At 52.8% G+C, this 22,594-nt stretch overlaps 5 protein-coding genes across 5 annotated transcripts; 1 reads left to right on the forward strand and 4 right to left on the reverse strand.

Moving 5' to 3' along the window:
* Window positions 1-215: 215 nt before the first annotated feature.
* N0V96_004483 (uncharacterized protein) lies at window positions 216-1,625 on the reverse strand (the record flags this gene model as incomplete). Its single annotated transcript, XM_053188552.2, has 1 exon — window positions 216-1,625. The coding sequence occupies one exon, from the start codon at window positions 1,623-1,625 to the stop codon at window positions 216-218; it is 1,410 nt and encodes a 469-aa protein (XP_053054514.1).
* A 3,904-nt stretch (window positions 1,626-5,529) lies between these two features.
* N0V96_004484 (uncharacterized protein) lies at window positions 5,530-6,460 on the forward strand (the record flags this gene model as incomplete). Its single annotated transcript, XM_065757121.1, has 3 exons — window positions 5,530-5,734; window positions 6,034-6,053; window positions 6,134-6,460. 3 exons carry the CDS (start codon window positions 5,530-5,532, stop codon window positions 6,458-6,460), a joined length of 552 nt encoding a protein of 183 aa, XP_065614334.1.
* Window positions 6,461-10,116: 3,656 nt separating this feature from the next.
* N0V96_004485 (uncharacterized protein) lies at window positions 10,117-11,433 on the reverse strand (the record flags this gene model as incomplete). Its single annotated transcript, XM_065757122.1, has 2 exons — window positions 10,117-10,997; window positions 11,259-11,433. 2 exons carry the CDS (start codon window positions 11,431-11,433, stop codon window positions 10,117-10,119), a joined length of 1,056 nt encoding a protein of 351 aa, XP_065614335.1.
* Window positions 11,434-14,691: 3,258 nt separating this feature from the next.
* On the reverse strand, window positions 14,692-16,971 carry PAK6 (Serine/threonine-protein kinase PAK 6; the record flags this gene model as incomplete). Its single annotated transcript, XM_053188554.2, has 4 exons — window positions 14,692-16,346; window positions 16,413-16,729; window positions 16,799-16,829; window positions 16,890-16,971. 4 exons carry the CDS (start codon window positions 16,969-16,971, stop codon window positions 14,692-14,694), a joined length of 2,085 nt encoding a protein of 694 aa, XP_053054516.2.
* A 2,801-nt stretch (window positions 16,972-19,772) lies between these two features.
* Window positions 19,773-21,529, reverse strand: ubx2 (UBX domain protein Ubx2; the record flags this gene model as incomplete). The annotated part of the gene is made up of 2 exons (XM_053188555.2): window positions 19,773-20,881; window positions 20,941-21,529. The coding sequence occupies 2 exons, from the start codon at window positions 21,527-21,529 to the stop codon at window positions 19,773-19,775; spliced, it is 1,698 nt and encodes a 565-aa protein (XP_053054517.2).
* Between the last annotated feature and the right edge of the window lie 1,065 nt (window positions 21,530-22,594).

A 22,594-nucleotide genomic window follows, 5' to 3' on the forward strand; every position in this document is an offset into this window, starting at 1 on the left:
AATGCGGTATTCACCTATTCTGCTTACGTCTATATATACCCAACTATACATCTAATTACAGTGTTACAGAGAAGATTTACATTCACTTCATTCCCATCTTCATCTTCATCTTCATCTCCATTACTTCGTCCCAAGCACCCGCATTAACCGCGTACTCATTGTAATGAGAAGTATAGCTTCTCCAGAAGATATATCTTGTTTACACAAAAAAGTGCTCAGGAACGGGCGTAGGCCATGAGGGTAGGCTCGGCAATGAGCTTCGGGAGGTAGGCCAACAAGCGAATGCCAGCAGCAACAATTGAACCAGCAGTAGCAATGCCATCCTCGAGATTCAAGCCAGGGGCGATGAAGTCCTTGCAAACGTCGTTGAGGTTGATGTTGCTAATCTTGGCGGGTCCTGGGCCTTTCTGAAGAACATCCTTGATCAGTGCGGCGGTCAGGGGATTGAAGAGCATCGTCGCGTGGCCGTAGACACTACCAGCGGGGCGGCCAGGGCAGACAGACTGGACCTCAATGTTGGTGACCCCGACACGGCGGGCATCAGTCAGGTAGGCGGAAGCAGCGGTGCCTTGCTGGGGCTCAACAACCTCATCGAGAATAGCACTGTAGAAAGTTGTCGTGGGAACGTAGGCGTCGGCGCCTCCACGGGAACGAAGGGTGTTAACGAAGACGGAGGTGTATTGCTGTTGAATTACGGAAGGGTCGCAGGGAGCGTTGAGGGCACCGTTGCCGGGTGAAAGGCAAAGGACGTTGGCAAGAACGGTTCCGTGGAAGTCGGGAGACACGGGGAAGAAGTTGGCGACAGCATTGCGGGTAGAAGGCCAAAAGGTGAAAGCCCACTGGGTGTCCAAACCACCCTGAGACCAGGAAATGATGCTCGAGTTCTTGTTGCTGATGCCGTTGATGTAATTAATGGCATAGGCGACGTACTCGGAGTTGACCTGAGCGTCGCCAAGGAGAGCGCCGGGAATGTTGAGCCAGACGGGGTCTGCGTAAGGGACGTTCGTGAGGAGCTTCAACAAGTTGGGGCTAAAGGTCTCTCCTCCGTAGACACCAGTGCCGGGAATGAAGATAACAGGAGGCTTTTGGCCGTAGGTGAAAGTCTGGGGGATGTAGATGGCCTGGCGAAGCTGCTGCTCGGAGAGGGTGTATGATGCATCGGAAGCATCTTTCTTGGGGTAGACAGGCTTAGCCGGGTTCACCGGGTTATTGTTGCTTGTCGAATCGATGCCGTTCAGAGGAGCAATGAGCTTGTTGGCATTGTTGGCCAGGTCTAAGCTGCCCAGAAGGCCAGTGCCGAGAAGTCCCTGGAAGCTGGAGAGTAGATTGTTCGGCACGAGACCTTGGCCGATCTGCTTTTGCAGTTTTCCGTAAAAGTCGCCAGTGCTGCCCGTGTTCCAAATCGACCCGAGCTTCGTTTGGAGGTCTCCGACGTTGAGAACTCCGGCGCCGACGCCGCTTCCGGGCTTCGTGCCAAGGACCCCTGTCAAGCTAGAAACATAGTCGGTCGGAAGAGCCAGCAGCTGGGTTACGACTCCAAGACCGTCGAGAAGGCCGGCCGGGGCGGCATCGGCGGACTGCAGCAGAGCCGCGGCCAAGACGAGTTGCTGAACCTGTGAGCGCATTGTGATAATTATGTGAGTGATTATAAAATTAGGAATGTACTGTTATCAATGATTAAGTAGGAAAGAAAAGACTGAAGACTTGCGAGAGAGTGAACGAGATTGTCTGTTGGAAGCTGATGACTTGGAGAGTTCAAGATCTCAATTTCGGATCAGGATCCGGAGCTACTTATATCTAAAGGAACTTCGGACTGAAATGAGAAAAAGAAGTAGAACCAACCGTGGAAAGTGTGCACGCCACAACGTGTCCGAAGCTAACGGCATTGAAGGTCCTGGAGCGGATCCGTGACAACACGCCTGACGACGTTTTTGGCGGATTTAGGCAAGGCGTTGTGAGCACGCTCTGGGGAGAGCTGGAGAGCTTGACGATCAGCCAGCTCTGGGGGATTCTTTGTCGATCTTCAGGTGGGGGAACGAATGGAAATGCCCAATTCTCGGTGCTATTGTATGTCGCGTTGATCTTAGAGTTCGGTAGTGCTGCTAGGCTTACTTCAATAGGAATCGTAGGGTATCTAGCGCAAGACCCAAGTTCCTCCCGTTTGATCCATCCCAAAGTCCAACGCTCGAGTGAAATTGTCCGAACATTCTTAGCCATTATACATCCCACCCAAGGCACCGTTGAAGTCTATCCCGGCCCATAATGTAAGCTGGCTTTGTTTGGGGTCTTCAATGGAAGCCCGCGGGATGCCATCTTAGCTTTATCAAAGCGCCACAACAGCACGCCAAGCACAATGTGGTTGCCAACTTACTCGTTCCCCCGCACAAAGAATGATTCGAAGAGTCGCTGACGCTTGCCAATTGCTTCGGTATAACTGTTTGCCTCTTTTTGGGTCCCGGAGTATGCTCTGGTTTCACCCTATAAGCTAGATTTTAATACTACCATACTCTTGCCTCAACTTCAACTGCTTGCAAATATTGACGAGAAATAAGCTCAGCATCCCGAATCTATATTTGCTGATTCTTCGTACGTCGTAAACCCGGTGCTAAACCATCCGATGGCGTCCTGGCAACCCTTGGTCCGAACTTTGCTGATAAGCCCACGGTTGCCGGTAAACACGGTACACGGGCACTCTAGCGCCTAGCTCGGACGACAAGAATGCCTCCCGCAGCTGCCCATGGCATTCTCTGTAGTGAAATGTAGTATGAAGTTGACATGTCTGCTCTGAGTATCAACTCTTGGCGAAAAAACCCTCAAGGAGTTCCCATTCGGGCATTGCTCCCACCTTAGTCAATGCGGCGGGCCGATATCAGGTCGACGCAGAGCGCTCAGCAATTGTGTGAGCAGGGAACTTGTGATCTCACGATCTCTTAGTATAGAATAGGTTTGAAAGTGTAAGCTTGACATTGTGGCCTGATACGGATAATGCAGATCACTCTCGAACCTCTTGGACGAGTTCTGGTCCCGAGGCTGAGTGCGAGTTATCAACGTTTGGGCATCTAAAGGCCCGATTGTCATCATGTCTCATGTTTTCTCATCTTCAAACATACATGTAGCCATTGCTTTCAGCGAGGTAATTGGGATATGAGCTAGTAGAGGTCACGCCCTGGCAACGTAGCTTCTCATTTCCCCCGACCTTTTTGTCCGATCTTATTCAACAACTGAACCTGCTATTTCAGAGTAAAACCCCTGAGGCAGGCCGCTCATTCTAGGAAATTCTCAACCACGAGAACGCAGCACAAGCAAAGAAAAGATGATTGTAATGACATGTTTTAGCAGATGGAAGTTCTAACCAGATGCCCAAAATTCAGCTTCACCCACTTTGTCCAAGTTCTCCTGCTGCTTCATATACAGAGGCATTGGAAGAAACTCCAGAAGAATAAGCTTCTAGGGGAGAATCTACTGCATACCCCTGAGCTGTGGACGCATGGAATGTCATTGTGGAAGGAAAGGGTCGCGACCTGTTTGAGTGACTGTCGCTTAAGAGCGACAACTGCCTCGAAGAAAGCGTACTTTGACGTCTCGACAAGGCTTCGGGAGTCCAAGGGTGGGAGCTTTCTGCTTCCATATACGGTGCCGAAAACCTTGACGTTGACATTTGAGAATCAGCCTTCCGTGCTCTTCTCTTTGCCCTCTCGGCTCTGTTCTGCTCTCTCTGGAGTGCAATGATTCTCTCATTCTTGGCGCCATGTTCCTTCCCAGTCCGTTGAAGGTTGAAATAATCCTCTATTCAGTGTCAGCAACCATATTTGAGTGCGTTGTAATACTGGGAAGACTGGCCTTTGGTTAAGTTGGTGTTTCTTATGGGGAGGGCTGGTTCCAGAAGCTCATCCACGCTTGCTAAAATGTACTTGTACCAAGGATAACATCACATGGCAGGTTATCATGTACCAGAAAATGCGAGACCTTGCTTAGTGCTTGGTTTTCAGAATACCAAGTCAGCTTGACCTGGCCAAGAGGTGTGAAGTGCGATCCTCCAGCCCCAATGTAATTCCCTACCCCTTCAACCTCATCGTATGTCACATTCGCTCGTTTCAGTATTCTCGTATTGATCCAGTTGTCCTGGACGCCAGTGTCGAGTATCACTCTAGCCATGACATCCTCAGATCCTTGTTTTGGTATGACGAAGGGGAAAACAACCTGGTTCCGATCAAATCCTTGGGACCTGCCCATGGCCGATTGTAGTGCTGCGCGTAGCTCGTCTAATTTTCGATCCGAAGTATCATCCTCCACAAACAATTGATTTCTGACAATTTCTGACCAATGTCGGCCAATGTCTGTCGAATTCCATTGTCCAATGTTCTCCCGTCCGTTAACATATGTGACTTGAGGAGTGAAAGAGCCTGGCCAATCTCAACTACCGCTTGTTGAGTTTTGATACTCTCCGCATCACGCCTCAGGTAGAGATCTTCGGATTTGATGATAATTTTCTCAATGCGTCGCAACGTGAAGCTATGTTGCCTGTCAACCCCTTCTCAAAGTGCCATGGCCGGAGGTTTGACTTACAGTTGTTCAATGTCCCTGAGCCGCTGCAAAGCCTTTTCGAGTCTTTCAGCTGATTCTGCTACGTGACTAGCATACTTTTTCAGTAAGTCCTTGTTATTCGGATAAGTGGGACTGAAATTCAGTTCGGCTAGGTGAATTTCTCCAATTTGCTTTAGGATATGAGTGGCAGGCTCGCCTCCTGTTAACTCGGAGAGATTGCCCGGGTTAAGATCCAGAATCTCTAGATACATGACCTTGAGCATCGTCATCGAGTCGTCCAGCCGCCTTAAACTCTTTTGCGCGTCGGCATTTCCACGAGAGAGACTCAGTGCCGTCCGCAAAGCACTTTGAGCATTAGAAACAGAAGATATGACCCCATAGACCGATGCGGCTACGCCCAAGGGCTCCATACTGAGATGTGAAAGTGGAGGGCACAATAAGATTTTGCAAGTTGCGGGAGCGATACTAGCGAGTTTGGATTTATCAGGGCCAGGCTAGAAGTTAAGCCGGCTTCACACTGACGCAAGAATTAATGAGCGCGTGGAAACAGGCCCCTGCATGTCATGTGGCCACCCCTTTCGTTGCGGTTATGCGGCGTGACGTGAGATTGGCCTTGGCACGAACGCCCGTACTTGTTCGTGATATGCGGTCAGATGCAGCCTGATTCAACTTGGGTACGATTGAACTGCGGGGTCCTGGGGAGCTCACTCAACTCGACTGGGAGTTATTTATCATATCTCTAATTTCGTTAAGTCAGCAGCCGTTCCTATCACTTTTATCGCCGAGCTTCACGACTTCAGGACCGACTACATCGTATACGCAGTACGTCCGTTGAAGATGGATACGAATCAGATCGATGATTTTCCGATCGGGTGCGGCTTTCAGATACCAGGCTATCTGCCTGAGAGAGGGTATGGAAACCTGGCCGGTCTCTTCGCCAGATCACCCGAGGTGGCAATATTTCGAAAATTCAACCATCTCAGTATGATGAATCTCCTTCGACTTCAGTCCGAACTCCAAGATCTTGAGCAGCAGCTCGAAGATACCAGAGAAGAGGACAGAAACTCCACAGATCCCATACGGAAGGAATACGAATTCAGTTTCCGGGTGATGAAGCAATACGCGGAAGACCCAGACTCGATACAGTACGAGCTTCTACTTGAGATTGGCAACAAGCTAGAGGAATACTGTAGGACTCCTTCTTGCCTTTTCATGGTCTACTATTAACCCGGAGTCTAGATCAGGCACTCCAACATGCCTCTTTCTTGAGCAAGATGACTCGGCCGTCTAACGACGAATGGGAGTTTCTCGCAACATGGTTACAAAAGTCCAAAGAAGGAAATGGGCTTCTTGATATAACAGCCATAGAAGCAATGATTTGAAATCAAAGCAACCAAGATAACGCCTTCAGTCTTGGGGGCTCAGCGGTCGCAATAGACAGATTTACTAAGATCATGAGCGGCAAAGTTCTCAATTTATATCACAAAGTGATTGGACAGCACAGCTCAGTCAGTATCCATTTTGTACTAAGCTCCCTCTGTCGCGTTTCGTGTCCCGGAATACTTCAACTAACATTCATTTCCCCCAGTCCAACGGAAAGGTGAGGCTGGACGATACGCGTACTTACAACGAGGAAAAGATCTCGCGCTTCGGCGACATCGTTCTTGCAACTCTGTCCGCTGCACAGCCAACTCTTGCAATCCTCATCTTGTACTTCGTGCAGAACATGGTGCATAGAATAGGACTTGTTATTGTTCTTACCATGGTTTTCTCAGTCTTGTTCGCACTTCTCACTAGGGCAAAAAAGGCTGAAATTTTCGCGGCGACGGCCGCTTTTGCGGCTGTGGAGGTGGTTTACATTGGCAGCGTGGCTTCGAACGACCCAGTTTGTGTATGTTCATCATCTCAGGCCTAGAATACCCATTCAGGTGCGGGTATGAGATATCGAAGCCATGAATTGGAGGAAGCCAATTCTCTGTCTTTACAGGATTGAACCCCCTATTTCGCGTATACAGTTGTAATCTTTATGTAATTATCTGGTATTCTTCTGTTGGTCATAGTGCTGTGTATGTCAAAGATGAATCTGTGTTGCAGAGAATTGGTGCAGAATGTATCCGGCCGAATACGGGACATTAATTGGTGTCATAATATCACGGTCCTTCTAGACTCATCCAGGCAAACCCCTGAATCACTTACTAAGGCCCATCAGAGACTCGATACCTCTGCTGGCCTTATAAGGAGACTTTAGACTCCAGGAACGGGCTGGCACTCGTCAATAACTTCATGCATATCGTTGGGGGCGGTTCATCAAAGGGTTCGTTCGTGTTCGGGGAGTTTTTGCCTCCCCGCGGCATCCACGCTCCCCTTCTCGATCTGTTGAACTTCAAACAACCCGTGTTGTGGGCAGATAATCTCTATCGAGAATTTTGGATCAGATCAAAACTACGCGTATAGGATACGCATTCTCGTGTTTGAGGTGACAAATCCACACGTCACTAGCAGGACGATACTGCCATACCTGCCACAACTGCCGCGCACTTCATCTTAACTCTCACTGCTATTAATACTTTAAATGAAGAGCCTTCGTAGCTGCACATAGACATCTCATTTAAATGGAAGTCAAGAAGTCAAACGCCCAATCTCGGCCAAATTTCCCGCTTGCTAAAGCTAGCGATCAACATGAACGTAAGCATTAAGGTGTAAGTTGTCACATGTGCACTTTCATATTACGGTTTTCTTTGGTTACGAACCCTTTCGATAGGGTATAATGCTTCATTCAACATCACGTCGATCAATCGCACATGTGACTACAATTAAAGATTTACCGGCAGCGATACCGAGTAGAAGGACCATGATCACCCACTAATGACCGATCAGCAAGATAAGCACCTGGTGCAGCAGATCACAAAAGCCCAAAACTCATGCGCTCCCAGATTCCTCAATATTCTCGAAGCAACTGACTGACAAGAATAGCGCATCATCCCATCTCCCCTCGAAACGGCCCCCAGAAGCGACACAACCTCCCCACACACACGTACCGGCATAGTCAAGAGACAATCTTGCAGAAAATCTCCATCCGCACGTAGCTCCCCAAAAAGGGCCCCCGTTTGCCGCCACGCAGTATCATAGTATGTGGGCGGCCCCTATAACGTCTGAAGCAAGAAACATAAGATCAGCCCCCAAACTTCCCATCTTGCGCCCGCCGCAGTGGAAACACGGCACAGGCACACCAGCCATTATCGGCAATGTATGTTCTCAAGTAAGCGATGTTCCGGCAGTCAGTGGTCCGTCGTGGGCACACGCTTCTGCTTACTAGTTACGCGAGCCGATGACAGAACCGCATCCCCACTTTCTTCTCAAAGGCCCCGGTGCGGTGGTGGGTTGACCCCGGGGCCGGCGTGGCCGGGGATGTTCGTTGTCTAGGGGGCGCAGTCCTCCCGCACTCCGTTCTCGCCCGGCTTCCCCTGGCTCACTGATTACCTGTTCTACTTCACCCTCAAGGTCCTCGCAGTTGCGGCTTTTATCCTTGGGCTCGCAGATCCGTATCATATAATGTTCCATATAACCTATACTCATCCGTCCGCTATTACGTGTTGCGTCCAACCAAAAGAACTCGATCATCGAATGCAATCTTTTTCGTACTCTTTCCGGGTCCGATTTCTTCGGACTATGTGATGCGTGTGATTTGTGGCTGAATATTGAATGCAACCATCGCTGGTGCCGAATTCTTCGGATATCTGAATCTGTCTAAAAGTTACATTGATGAGCGTGTGTTGGGTAGACATACATTTTGCCACTCATCTCGTCTCTCGGCACCCTTCACACCCATATCCGAAAGGCACCACCCGAACTCCAAGACATGTCAAGAAGGACACGCCAAGTCAAACTTCCAGGAGCTTTTCTTTGTAGCTCCAAGCTCATCAAAGTTGCTGATTTAAAGCAGATCAGCGTGGTCGACAAGCCAGCTAGATACGGATATTCCAACATCACCAATGCCTCCACCAAAATTCACCAAGACAACTAGATGTGTACACTGAGTCTGTCCCAGACGCACCAATCAGAACTGCAATAAATGTGTGCTGCAAAATCCGACTCCATCGCTCTCTTGTCATGGACAATCATACCTCATGAGACGTCGCGGCAAACTCTATCCCCTTCAACCCCCTGTATCCCTGTACGATTCCTCACACACGAAGACAGGGCCGTCGGCAATGACATCCCCTCCCCGATCACTCACTCGAGTCTCATCGAGGTCCCTGCGTCTAATCCGCCCACTCACACACGACAAACGCCCTTCAGAACACCATCCCAGAGTCTGTCTTGTACGAGCAACAAGGCCTCTGATCTATAATGCGCGCCAATGTTATGACATCAAAGTCTGCTATGCTCTCTTCTCGCTACTCCGCATTTCTGCTCGATCATTTACCCGTTCCCAGCATGGAAGATGGCGAATGATCGACGTATCCCAGGGTCTGGTATGAAGACAAGACCAAGGCAATCCTTTCTCTCCCCGCGTCTAATTCGCGGAGTAATAGCGACTATGACAAAGAAATCCAGAGGGAAGACAACCGAACGATACTCTGACCTTGCAGCAAATCTGAGTAGTACTTACGCGTGAAATCCAAGGCCAGCCGTACCTCTATCCCCTCCAACGTCACATCAAAGCGCAAACGAGAGAGCCGCAGAGCACTCCCCCTGCCGATCACTACCCTACCATGAAGCAACGGCTGAAGACGTCCCCGATCCCTCAAGCCCCTCAGCCCCTCAAGTGTGCCCCTGCACTCCTTGGAAGTTGACATCCACTTACAGTACTACCCGACAACAAGGCCATAGGGCGCAAGCACGTGTTGGTGACCGGATCGAGAAGGCCGGTAAACCACCTCCTTCCACTCCCTCCCTCCCCCTTCCAGTCTCTGATGGGCCTTTCACGACACACCATAATACCGTTTGGGTGGTCGCTGATCCGGTCGGATGCGCTTCCGATCATGACAGGTTCCAGAGTGCTGGTAGCAGCACCCTTCCTTTCCTCTCCATACCACCGCACTTCATTAGCGTCTTCCATGTGTCTTCTACTGTTGTCTTTCATGAAGGTTGAGATGCTCGTAATGTGCTGCTGTCAGTAAAGGGGCCCTGGTGCCCATCATCGTTGTTTCCCACGCTAGCGTCGTCGTTCCCCGTCCAAGCTCTTGTTTTCTCAACCCATCCGACAGACTTGTAAATCACAGATAGATGAGGGATAAGCTTAAGTCACGTCAGATCAAGTCTTGACTAGGTGGTTGAAACTGTCACCTGTCACATAGGATGAGAAACGAGAAGAAGGAATGGCGTCTAAAGTTCATAAAAGTTGATTTCTCATGAGCCGTTAACTAAAAAGAAAAGGGGGAGTGAGGAAAGAAACACTCCGCTATCAAAAAGTGTCAAGGTATCACACCGCCATACACCATCCCGTCCCTATTGATCTTTTTTATACAAATGCCATCTCTCTGTTTGGTTCGTCTCATGCCAAACCTCTATCTCCAAGGTCCTTTCCATCTCTCAACCACTTCGCCTTCATCCCTAAAGACCACCGGGCTACGGCAGCTCATAGAGACTCTTCTTCCTCCCTTGCGGCTCCGCAACCACAATCGCCTCCTTGCCATCAATCTCCGCCATCTGATAATTCCCGCCCAACCCGCCGGGACTCCCATCCCACTCACTACTCGCCCTCCTCACAGTCATCATCCCAGGCGTCGCCGACATGTTATACGTCCCCGTCCCCATGGAGCTAATCGTCCCCGTGCCCCCGTTGTGATTCATATTGTGAACATTCATGCCCCCATACGCGATCCGCCCGGTATGTCCGGTATTGGACCTCGACAGATCGCTCACTCCGCTGCCACCGCCGTACCCGCCATTGATACTCGACCCATCAAGCTCCACGGGTCCCCGACGAGACCTCTCCTTGCGGAGGTACCACATCACGCCCACCGCCACGAGCAGCGCACCACCCACACTGGCGCCAACACCCAGTCCCACGACAGCCACGTTCCCGATGCCCTTTTGCCCGCTATCTCCACTGCTACCGGAATTCGTATCCGCCGTCGGCTGGCTGGCCTCTGCCCCACCCGGCGTGGCGGGAATCTTGCTCGTCATCGTCGGCACGGCCGTCATCTCGGGCGTCTGCTGCGAGGGGTAATTGCTACCGCCCGTGACACCGGCGCGTCCCGATCCTGAGGGCGTGGGCGTGGATTTGGCGCCCGTGTTGAGGGTCTGCACGGCGACGGCGTTGCCGGGTGTCGCAGCGATGAGGGGTCCGAAGATGGCGGGCGGCGTGGAGCAGCATCTCGTCTTCTCGGCGGCGGATTCGCAGCAGAACTTGCCCGGTACGCCGAAGCCTTGGCTGTCGCATTGCCATACCTGGACACCGTTGAATCTAAAGTCATATGCCGTGTTGTTTTTCCTCGTGTCGGGGTCTGTTGTTTTCATGTTAGTACTCCTGTTCCTTCCTGAATCAAAACACACCCATATCTTGGATTCGCCAGTATTGGTTCATGGTCTTCCCTGACCAACTTTTCTCCCGTATACCCGGAAAGGAGTTGTAAAAGACTTACTCAACACGCAATGCTGCGGGCAAATCGGACTCTGCCATGTCGGATCCGAACACGTCCCTCTCGCATACGCAATACCCGTGTTATTCGATGTATCCTCAAGCTTGCACAACCCGTTGCTCAGACACGCGTTCACGCTTCCGCAACACATGCTGACCTCGGCCTTGGGATCGCACGGCACGTCTAGACTCTGCACGCCGCCGGGGAAGAAGCACAGGTTCGCCGCGGCCCGGACGCCTGCCACGAAGCCACTGCTGCTGAGCAGCGTGAGCAGCACTGCCTTTGTTGTCGTCGTCTTCATGGTTGCTGTTGTTCAGAATGGCCTGAGCCTGGTAAGAGAGGCCGGGAGAGATGGCTGATCCAGCTGATTCCGTTTTCCCCCAAATACACTCGACCTAGTTTATACGAATAGCGGACAGAAGTCGATTCGATAATAAGATGTGTAGTCGAGAGAACCAGCCTCTGTTGTTGCGAAACAGTCGTAAACAATCGTTCAAAATAGCCGCAGTGCGTCGATCGTACAAGGCGGGGATGCTTGATGACGAAAGGGAACGAGTCTGAGGCTCCGGCCCCCAAAAGGCTGGTATGTTTGCTCGGGGAAAGGAATTCGAAAAGGGAAGAGAAAGTCCGTCGGCAAGTAGGTTGATTATGAGACGAAGGGTGGTGGTGGTATGTGGTAGAAGAGGGGAGGGGTGGGTGAATGTGAGAGGAAGAGTAATAAGACGCTCTGCCGGGTAATAGCTGGGCTATGGGTGGTGGTGTGCAACGTGTTTGAGGTAAGGCGACAACCTTCGCTCTTTCTCTTCCAAGGGATTTCGAAACAGGAACCAACTTCGAGAACACAGAAAGACCAGACGGACCAGGGCAGTCAGCAGAGAGAGAAGGGCAAAGATGAGTAGATGGCTCTTCGATCTTCCCCCGTAGGATTAAGATTACCTCCACGAGAAGGCGTAGTAGTATAAGCAGATGAACTGAAAATGAGCGTGAGGGGGTAGAGTTTCTTTCTGCTCGGGTTTCGTAGAGATGGAGAGGGAGAGAAAACGTAATCAACACGTTCTCATCTTCAGAGGAGGGGGGAAGAGGGGGGAGAAGGAAAGTAGGAAGCAAGAAGCAAACAAAAAAGGAGCGAGAAGAAGTTGCAAAGAAAGTCCGAAAACCTTCCTCCCATACGAACAAGAGAAGGGCGGCGCAGCCAGGCCTTAAGAGAAGTCACATATCCCAAACTCCCTCCACGGCAGTTTGGATCCGTGCTTCCTCTCCACCCAGAGTTCGCCTCTTGGATCGGTCTCGTGAAGAAAAGCTGCCCAGGAGGAGGGAAGTAGGGGGGAAAGGAAAAGTCCCGGTCTCCATGAACATCTCGCCGGCAGCACGCCGACCCGGGGGGGTCATGCTACCATGCCACTTACAACTCTTCACAGATTCTATGTAATGTGTAGGTAAGCCAGCCCAGCCCAGCCCAGCCGCAGCCGCAGCCGCACCCAGACAAGACCATACAGACCACATACAAAAGATGGTGGATCCCGTCCTCCAAGAGCCAAGCCGTGTTGCTCGTCCTGCAGCGCCCAGCGTCCCAACTTTGAGGGAAAGACTGGGGTGGAGGGCAGACGATTGACTCGATTGACTCGTCCCAAGAAGAGGCCCCCCCCCGGACTTGGCCTGAAGAAGACTCAGAAGAACATGGTCTGCCTGGGTCTATCCGTAGAAAGACAGAAAGAGAAGGCCAGTGACCAGGGATCATGGTGCCAGCAACGGGTAACGCCGTAGCGCTATCTGTGGGAACTAACACCCAGGTCCATGGCCTAGTTTCTGCCCAGCAAGGCCAGCCATCGTCAATGCCGTTCCTTCAGGGCTTTAGCAGCTTTTCCCTCTCTCTTCCCACCTGCTTCTTCTCTCGCACCAGAATCTGGGCATGCCGTTGTTAGTGTATCTGTAATTGTGGCATTTATTTTTTCAGGGTCCATGACTCGCCGCAGGGTTTCCTGGCTGCCCAGCACCGCAGCCATCCGCCCCACGCGCGCGTCTGGTTTCAGGTTATTTGCCGCTGCGACCTTCTCTCAAAAGACTCAAAAGTTCCCAAGTTTGCGCCAACATAAGGCCGGCCGAACCTGGGCTGAACGAACCTGCTTTCTTGCCAGCTTATTTCATACTCACGCTACGGATATCCATCCGTACGGAGTACAGATAAATCACACATACCTTGATGGAGTCTGGAGATCGGGGACGGATATCTTGTAGCCTGGCCCTGCCCTGTCCTGTCTTGTAAACTTGGTCGGAATCTCATCCTCCAACAAGGATTCCACGGGCCTTTCTCTCCCAGCAGAAAAGACACACAGACAGCGTCAAACAGCACACCCAAAAAATCCCGCCATCGGAAACCTCAAAAGACTCATATTCCTCGTTCCCCTCTCGCACTTTTTTATCCTCATTCGATCGATTCCTACCTATCCTTTCTCCAGGCCCCCGTACGAGAGTACAGGCCCCCCCTCCATCCTCTTCAGCCGCGCCGGACATGGGTCCGTCGTAGATAGAGTCATGGTTCAACACCACCCGCACACATACGGAGCTTGGCGTCCGTATACCATATAAACTCCACGGTCGAATCCACCGGTCTATCCTTTTCCCCTCCCCCTCAGCCCTCCCTTCCCCCAAGCGAGCGCTCTTCAGGAACTTCAGGAGAACCAGGACAGGCCCGAAGAAAGAGCGAGACTTTCTCCCTAGGCCTTGTCTTGTCTCTGCAGCAGCGGCAAAGCCCAAGGTTCGCTCGCTTATGATAAAGTATTAACCCTCGGCAACATCTAACGATTCCCATACGGATAGACCCATACCCAGCAAGAGACGGGAACAGCCACTGCCACTGGGCAGAAAAAGGAGCCCCTCGACTCGAGGGTAACAGTATCCGTGATCAGTAACCACACAAATACCATTCCTCTCTCTTCCCCACACGGCTTAGTGCACCAAAATCCTCCCTCTTCAGCCTTGCATCGGTTTCTCCGGGGGCGTGGCCCGGCGGGTCTCAGAGAAAGAGCACGCACTCTATTCTTGGTAAATGCTGGGTATAATACATGCGGAATTGTAGAAAACGAAATAGGCGTCTTGTGAATCATTCCCCCTTCCCCTCCCATCGCATCCCATCCCCTCTATTCCTCAAGCCCCGGACTTGCCACCCGTTGTTTCCTTCCCAGTCCCGAGTCAAAGGAAGAGAAGGGTAACGGGCCAAGTGTGTGTATGTGTTTGTGTCCTGTCCATCATGTCATATCTGTCGTCTTGTCATCTTTGTCGTTTCCAGCATTCCCAACAAATCCGATTTTCCTCCCTTTGGCCCTTTGCATCGTATGTAATAAGTCTCTTCGTTTTCGCATAGGGGCGGTAGGTATCCTCCAGAACCCCGTGTATTGTCGTGTCGTCAACGGGGCAGCTTGTTCCCATCTTCCATCCCACCTCACCGGTCAGGCGGCGACGACTCGCGAGCATCCGAGCATGTGCTCGACTGGTGCCCCACCAAGCATCCCCCCTGTCCATCGTTCCGCCTCACACACAGCCGCCTGGACCATCAGACGGTTCACGCCGCAACATCCTCCTCGTCGAGGGGTTCAACCCTGACGAGGATTTCCTCCAACAGCCCCTCCAGGAAGGTTCCAACGTCCCTACCCATACCCACGGGCTCCGCCTTGTCATAGTGGTCAATCTCTTTGCACACATGAGCGAGCTTATATACGAGCTTCCGTAGCTTTTCATGAGCCGCCTCCGCTCGTTGCTGCTTTGGAGTCACCTGGTTCATGGCCACGAGGCTAGACGAACCCTGTTGAGGTCGGAATGCCTGTTGCAGTCTAATTTGTCTCCTCTTTAGCGCCTCCTCGAGTGCAGGGAAAATGACATCGTTCAAGGCGTCTAGCTCCCCGTTGGGGTTAGACGGCGCTGGCGGGGGAAAGGATGAAGGGGCCGCGGGTTCAGGAGTGGGTGTCTGCGTCTTTGATGGCAGCGCGTATCCCTTTGGCGGGGGAGGTGGCACCTGACCAGACGGTTGGCGATATTGCCCATTCGGAGATTGGCTCGGTATCCTAACCGGCGTTTGTTGCGCCTGCGGGCTGCCGCGGTATGGAGGGATTTCCGGAAGAGTAATCGGTGCAAACTTGTTATTGTTTGGCCGAGGCCCATGGAGAGGGGGTCGCGGGGGTGTAGCATCGTCGACGTTGTGCAAGTCGGCGGGCTGGATCACAGGGCCTAGACTCATCAAGCCCATGTCCTTCTGCAACTGAACCTGCAATTCTCGGTCGTAGTCCGGAGATTGACTGACTGGGACGGCAGGTGGAATCAATCGAGAGATGGGTCGTGGTGTCTCTGGGCCCCCTCCTCCTCCTCTTTGCAACTTTTCCGGCGACGTTGGAAGAGGCACCTTGGCTGGCGACTGGGGCGCGACTGACGGCACTGGCTTCCGTTGCGGCGATGCCTGTCGAGAGGTCCCCGTGTTGGCACTAGCAGCCTTGAGGGTATCAGAAGCGATGGCGAGGTCGCGGCCAAAGTCGCGAATCTTGGTCGGACTGCTGTCTCTCGAACGCTCTCCGTAATCATCAATGCTTTCCGTAGATCTAGCGGCTCTGGCGTTGGTGGCAGACTCGTCCAGAGCACCAAGTCCGGGACGAGGAACGACGCCGCCACGATCTCCCACAAGCCTGACTGTGCCGAAATCCCACATATCCTCGTCGACCTGCCGGCGCTCGTAGTACTCTTCACCACCCTGGTCACTTTCATCGTCGTCACCCTTGTGCGTCGCGGCCCACCGGCTGTGGCGCTCGATGAGCTCGGTCAGGTAGCTCGTCTTCTTTGCGCGGCGTATAAAGGGATGCTTGAGCAGGTCCTTGGCCGTAGGTCGGTCCTTGGGATCTCTCTGCAAACACACCTCGATGAAATCCTTGAATGCTTTTGTAAAGTTTCCTTCCAGCCGTGGTGGAGGGTTCTTGGGGATCAAAAATAACACCTTCATGGGGTGGATATCAGCGTAGGGTGGCTCGCCATTGGCAAGCTCCAGCGCCGTGATACCAAGAGACCAGACGTCGGCTTTGTGATCGTAGCCTGACTGCTTGATAACCTCTGGGGCCATCCAGAAGGGCGTGCCGACAAAAGTGTTCTTTTTCGTCATGGTAGCCGAGAGCTGCCCCGAGACGCCAAAATCCGCAAGTTTGACTTGCCCGTTAGAGCTGAGGAGCACATTGGCAGCTGCATACGTGTGTTAGCTTTAGGGGACTGTCGCTGTCGGAGCGTACGGCGAAGTGACCAACCGACCTTTGACATCGCGGTGCAGCTTCTTGTCCGTGTGTAAGTAATCGAGACCAAGTAGCAGCTCGCGAATAACGATGGCAATGTAGTCTTCGCCAATGAGACCTGGCTTCATAAGGTCTGCGCAACTTCCGCCGGAACAAAACTCCATGACAATCCATAGCTCTGCCCCCTTGGCATACGAGCCGTAGTATTTCGTAACATAGGGAGACTGCAGTTCGGACAGGATGGCGATTTCCTGGATAATGTCTTCTACCTCGTCCTCGGCGCTCTCGATGTCGATGATCTTAATGGCTACAGCGTGACCGGTGCGCTTGTCGACTCTGCACGAGTTGCGGTCAGTCCTCTTGTGCTTCTTGCTGGAGAGGGGAAGGGAACCGGACGGTACTTACCCCTTGTAGACCTTGCCAAAGCTTCCTCCACCTAGACAAATCCAGCGTATTAGCAACATGCCACCTCAAGCACGGAAGCAGCGGCGCATACCGATGCAGTACTCCTTGGTGTAGAGCATCTCGGGATCAAGTGCCTCATTGCCCTCCTCGATATCCCTATCGCGGTCGCCCATGATTGCGATCTAGCACTGCGAAAGGAGGGTGGGGTGTTCCCTGCAGAAAGAATCGGTCTTTCAATTGACGCCGCGCAACAACAGGGGGCTGTGCCGTCGACAACTGTCGTCCGTCGCAGAGGAGAGGATCGCGGGGTTGCGAGGGGTCCGAAAGTTCGTCAGCGCAGTGGGATTGGCGATAGTTCGGTGTCGGGGCGGTGGTGGTTCGTCTCTGATCCGATGCCTGCTGTCGTCAGGCAGAGAAATGTTCGGTTGGCGGGAAACTGACTTCTCAGGCTGGAAAGTCTCTTTTTCCCTCGTGCTTGGGTAGCGGGCAGCGAGAAGCGGGCAGCTGGTTGAAGAGGGGGATCCTAGAGTTGAGGGCGAGCGACCTGGAGAGGGACAGAGGCGGTGGGGGACGACGGATACGGCTTGTCGTCGAGCTGAGGTAGAAGCGATTGAAGCCGGGCTAGGTGGTCGCAGTTGGTCCCCAAGAAGGATGGTTTTGAAGGCCCAAACTAAGGAGAGAAAGAAAGCGATCTGGTTCAAGGCGAGCGGTTAGCAAAAAGGTGCTAGAGACAAAGTCGGCCGGAGCCTAACGGTGATTAGTTCCCAAGGGGGCGGCGTCAATCGTACGTGGGCTCTTGTCGCGTGTCTAATGTCTCGTCTCTCTTTTTCTTCAAGATGCAGAGACAGAACGACGAGGTAAACAAGGGGAGGGGAAAACAATTAGACAGGTAGGTGAGGGTGAGAGAAAAAAAAGTTCCAGAGGTGGTGGTGAGACACTGTAGCGGGCCGCAGTAATTCGCGTTCCTCGCGAGTCGGTGGATTGGCAGAGCCAAAGCAAAGGCAGAGGGAAGGGAAGACGTCAGTGCCACGGTAGGACTAGATAAAAGTCCATAGGCATATTAAGCAGCAGGGGACTTTCAAGAGACCTACGGAGTGCGGGTAGAGATGGGCAATCTCCAAAGTATGGCAAGGAAGAGCCGCGCAAAAAAAGAAAGTGTCGTGGGGTTGCGGTTGGTACCTGTGCTTTGGTCCAAAGGAACGATGGACGAGAATCTGATGTTTGGGCACACGAGGCAGAGTGTGGGGTAAAAAAGAGACGGTACCAAGCCAAAGCAAGACCAGGCTGGCAGACTCTGGACGGTTGAAAGGCGTGAAAGGCCACAAAGAAGAGGGCGGGCGGTGTGGCTGTCTTTGCGTCGTCGTCGCTTTCTTCAATGTTGTCTTGGGATGTTGTCAATGTTTTGGGTGAGGTCTTGGTGTTGGTGCTACCTTAGTTCGGGGCTTGGACTTTGGTACATACCCAGGTAGGTAAGGTAGGTAGGTACCTTGAGATTTGGACTGTTTTGGTAAGATCGACTCTTCAAATAAATCTAAACGGAAATGCGACGCCCCAACGTAAAGAAGTATCGAAATCCAAGGTATCCAAGGTATCCGTAAAGCAGGTTGGAACGGCTAAAGTAGAAACAGAAGCAGGAAGATGTCTAGGAATTGGACCTCGCATTGCCCGTTGTTTATGCCATGATCTGAAATGGTAACCGAGGGGTCGGTTCACCAGCAACCACTGCTGTTGGTGTCAATTGGAGTCTCCCAGGCACAAGTTCCAAGGTTCCCCTCATCCCACCTCAAGTCTCCCCCTGCTATCCGTATGGTCCTTGAGGTGGCCCTGTCCAGTAAAAATGTCAGCGACCTCTGGCAGCCAAAACAATGGAATCCAATACTGCGCAATGCATTATCGCCACGTTAAGCGAGCGTGCACAGATCACGTCCTGCTTATCAAATAGCATTGCACCTCACGGAATCGACTCAAACGCTGCCAACCAGACACCCATCTCCCACCTCTCATTTCACCATCTCACCATCGACAACACCACCGTCAATATATCAATGTAGGCACTAGCACCATATCTAATAGACCGAGAGCAACCCACCACATCCAATCACCCCTCCATTCATCTCGCATGCAGTGACACGTCCCGTCCAGGAACCCGTCCGCCGTGCCTCTCTGATTGGTTCCCCTCCAACCGGCGCCACCACCGATGCCCAGGTGAGCCAAGCACACACACACACACACCCAAGATAGTTCATGCTCCAGCCTAGTGAAACACCCACATCTCTCAGCCCAAGACATCTACCGTCGTCCTATCTTTGTTCCGTGGGCTTCTTCTTTTGGTTCGTCTTGCCGTTTTGGTAGGTTACGGTCTAGGTACCTACCTACCTACCTACCTACCTCCTTGTCCAGGAAACATCTATGCAAAGAAGGTGCCGTCGATTCCGTTCAGCCCTGAGTGTGGGTTTCCACCAGCACCACTACAGCAGAGGATGGACATGATTGGCATTGGATCGTTGGACGTTGATACTCGATTCCTTACACGCGATAGTCCTTACACGCGATAGGGAGACACGCGCGTCAAGTCATTCTCTAAATGCGCGTCTCAGGGGTCCAACTTATATCACAACGCGACCAGTATTGCTTTCATTTCCCGTGTCTATTGATGCCGTCTCTGTGTTAACAAGCGTCTACCTACGTTGGTTGGCCGTCCGAATCTTCTGGCCCGCTATTTGACTCTGTCTGTCTGGCTACCTGTGGCCCTCGATAAACTGCGTCCTTCCATGCCTGCCTGCCCTCGCCGGATATCGTGGTATGTATGAGAAGAGCCCAAACGAACAATGTTGAAAGAAGGCTTCCTTCCGCCTGTCCAGTTCCGATTCTATCGGCCATGCCCTGGCCCTGGCCCTGCTCAATAAATGCACCTTGCCCGTAACCGACGTTTCCCGCCCGAATCTTCAGTCGCTGAGTGGAACCGTCGCGAGCTTCAGTCCTCAATGAACTCAATCATGACGGTGCCGTTTTTGAGCCCGGCCTCCAGGATGGTCATGTCCAATCCATCACTCAAGTCCTGGCCCTGCGGCATACGCTTCAGCTCAACCTCAACCCCTTCCTTGCCCTCGAGGGGTTCGGCCTTGAGCCACTCGTAGATGCGTCTGACAGGGTCCTCCAGGTTAAACCGACGGATAACTCGTCCAGTAGGGTGTCGGAATTGTATCCGTGTTGTCGTTGCTGGGTTGTTCTCTGGCTCCGTGTGCGGCTTGTCACCCGCAATCCTGGCCCAGGCGCTCTGCGCCGCTGCCGGCTCAGCAGGGGGTGTAATGCTGCCTGCTGCCTCCTCGCCTGGAGACATGCCCTTGCCTTGACCGCTGGATGAGTCCGACTTGGTGAGCGCATCGGGATCGAATACGCTCGTCTTAGGCTTGGAGCTGCTGCTGCCGCCGCCGCCGTTGGACGCTGCGAGACTGTTTTGCAATGCCATCTCCAACATTTCATCCTCCGTCATTCGGTCCACATCGACGGTCTTGGGGCGGGGCGCTGCTTGGTCCACTACGGGGTTCTTGCTGTTCGCCGCCAAGCTATAACGGTCCAGGAATTCGGCCAGCTGCGCGTGGAAGTCAGATGCGCTGGGGAACGGTCTTCCACTCCAGACCTTGACCTGCTCTCCTGTTCTCGGATCGATGATGGCGACATGCGGGTAGTTGTCTGGGTTCTCGTGGCCGGTGCCGTGGAAGTAAAAGTTGATGTACTGTTGTGCCGCCATAGCATCCTTGTCGTACTGCAGGAAGATGAAAGCATCGTCCAACAGTCTCCGGATGGCCGCATCTTTCCAGATATCCCGATTCAGGGCTTGGCAGTTGAAGTCGCTCATGTCCTGGAGGTTAACCAGAATCCACTTCTTCTCGTCCTTACCCTCCTGCCTTGCCTCGTCCCATTCTAGTCTGGACATGATGTCGTAGGGCGGCCGGAACAGCTCTGCCAGTCTCTGGGCTCGCGTGCCGCCTTCCGTTGAAGCGGGTTGGGCGGGCTGGGCTGCCGCTGGACTGTCATCATCCCAAATAGACAGGTTATGAGCAAAGGGGTTTCCACCGCCAGCTGATGTCCAGAATATTAGCATACCAAACCCAAGGAAGCAGGCATAGCCCAGTACATACCTCGAGCTGCCCTGGCGGCTTCTCTCTGTCTCATCTGTGCCCGGATGATGGTGTCCATGTCCATACCATCGTCACCTTCGTAGCCTCCAACCAGCGTCTCGGTGGTTCTGGCGATGGGCGATCTGACATCATCTTGACCACCGACGATTCCAGCGCCGCCACCAGCACCTCCAGGGCCACCACCGTAAAGTTCTTCTTGTAATCTCTTGGCCATGGCGGCATCCTCTTCCTCTTGGGCACTTCGGGCAATGGCCGCCACCTGTTCGTTTGCCGCGATCTCGGAGTCGTCGTGTCCAAAGTTATCGTCCATATCGTCCACCGTCATGGCAGTATCGCCATCGTCATCACTATCTATGTGAATGACACCGCGCTCGTCCTGCCGTCCAACATTCGGTCGGGTGCTCGAGGGCACTGGCGGCGCTGTCGAGGAAGTGGCGGGCGGCTGGTTGAAACTGCTCTGAATGTCGGGGTTCTCGAAGAACAGCTGAATGGCCTGCTCGAGATTGTTGTTGGTCATCTCCAGGAAGCCGCGAGCGGCCTCCGGGCTGGCTGCCGTGATGGCGACGAAGTTGGAGATATCCTCGTCCATGGCGAAGGTCTGCGCTTGGCGGTGTTGAGGTCGCTAAAAAAGGGTTTGGCTTAATGCGTGGCTCCGTGATATATCCTCCAGCAGTTAATACTGGCCAGCAATCAGTCAAAAGATATCTTTTTTTCTGGTGGCGGTCAGAAGAGTGAATGCAGAAGGGTCGCTGAAGGTGGGAGACGGATGGCACCTCTGCCCCACCTTGAACCGAAGGTACTGGAGTCTGGCACGGGGCGGAGGGGTAGCTGCAGGTCACCGTCGGGCGCGTTGGTCTTTGAGTCCGAATTGTCTAGCCCCGTCAAGTGAAGAAGTCCAAGGCGATTTCCAAACAGACAACTTGAAAGAAAGTCGGTAGCTTCAGGTTCAGCTTTTCTTGTTGGGAGGAAAAGGCAAGGCTGATTTGGTTGGTTTGCGCCGCCACTGATCTGAGGACGGGATGGTGTTGCGGGCTTGTCCCGGCGCGTGTTAAGGTACCTTACCTTACCTTACTGAGTGCAGGGACGGGTGGAAGCGCAGGGCAGGTGCTGCTATCGGGCCAGTGCCACCCTCAAGGCGTCCAACTCTGTGACGCAACCGCCGGTTGGGCCTCGGAGCCATCCTTCCTGCTCTGGGCTGTCTCGGAGAAATGGCGGAATGTTGATGCGATGATGTGATTTGCTGCGCCACGGCCACCAAGGTCCCTCATTCTGATGTGGCTGACCTTGTGGCTTGTCATCAACCACACATGAAGCTGTTTGTCTCCAAGAGCATCCCAGGCAGAGCATTGCAACCTGCGGCTTTCTTACATTGACTAAAGGCATAGGTCTGTCTCTAGATTGAATTTGTCTTAACCTTCTGTTCCTTTGGGCATTGAGAGATGACCATGTAGCTTTTGCTTTCACTTTTGCCCTCTCAGTAACCGCAAGTTGCCCCGTTCTCAGTTCCGCCTTCGCGCAAGTTGGTGGTCAGCCCTTGAGACTTGGTCAAGATGGTCAATCAATCGCTTCATAAGCTGCCATGCAAAATTTGCCTTGGAACGCGTGATGTATCTCCTGTGACATCTGGAATGAGTTCAAGTTCTTATGACGAGAC

The sequence above is a fragment of the Colletotrichum fioriniae genome (genome assembly GCF_027942845.1).
Source record: "Colletotrichum fioriniae strain IMI 355084 chromosome Unknown scaffold_4, whole genome shotgun sequence".
NCBI classification, from domain to species: domain Eukaryota; kingdom Fungi; phylum Ascomycota; class Sordariomycetes; order Glomerellales; family Glomerellaceae; genus Colletotrichum; species Colletotrichum fioriniae.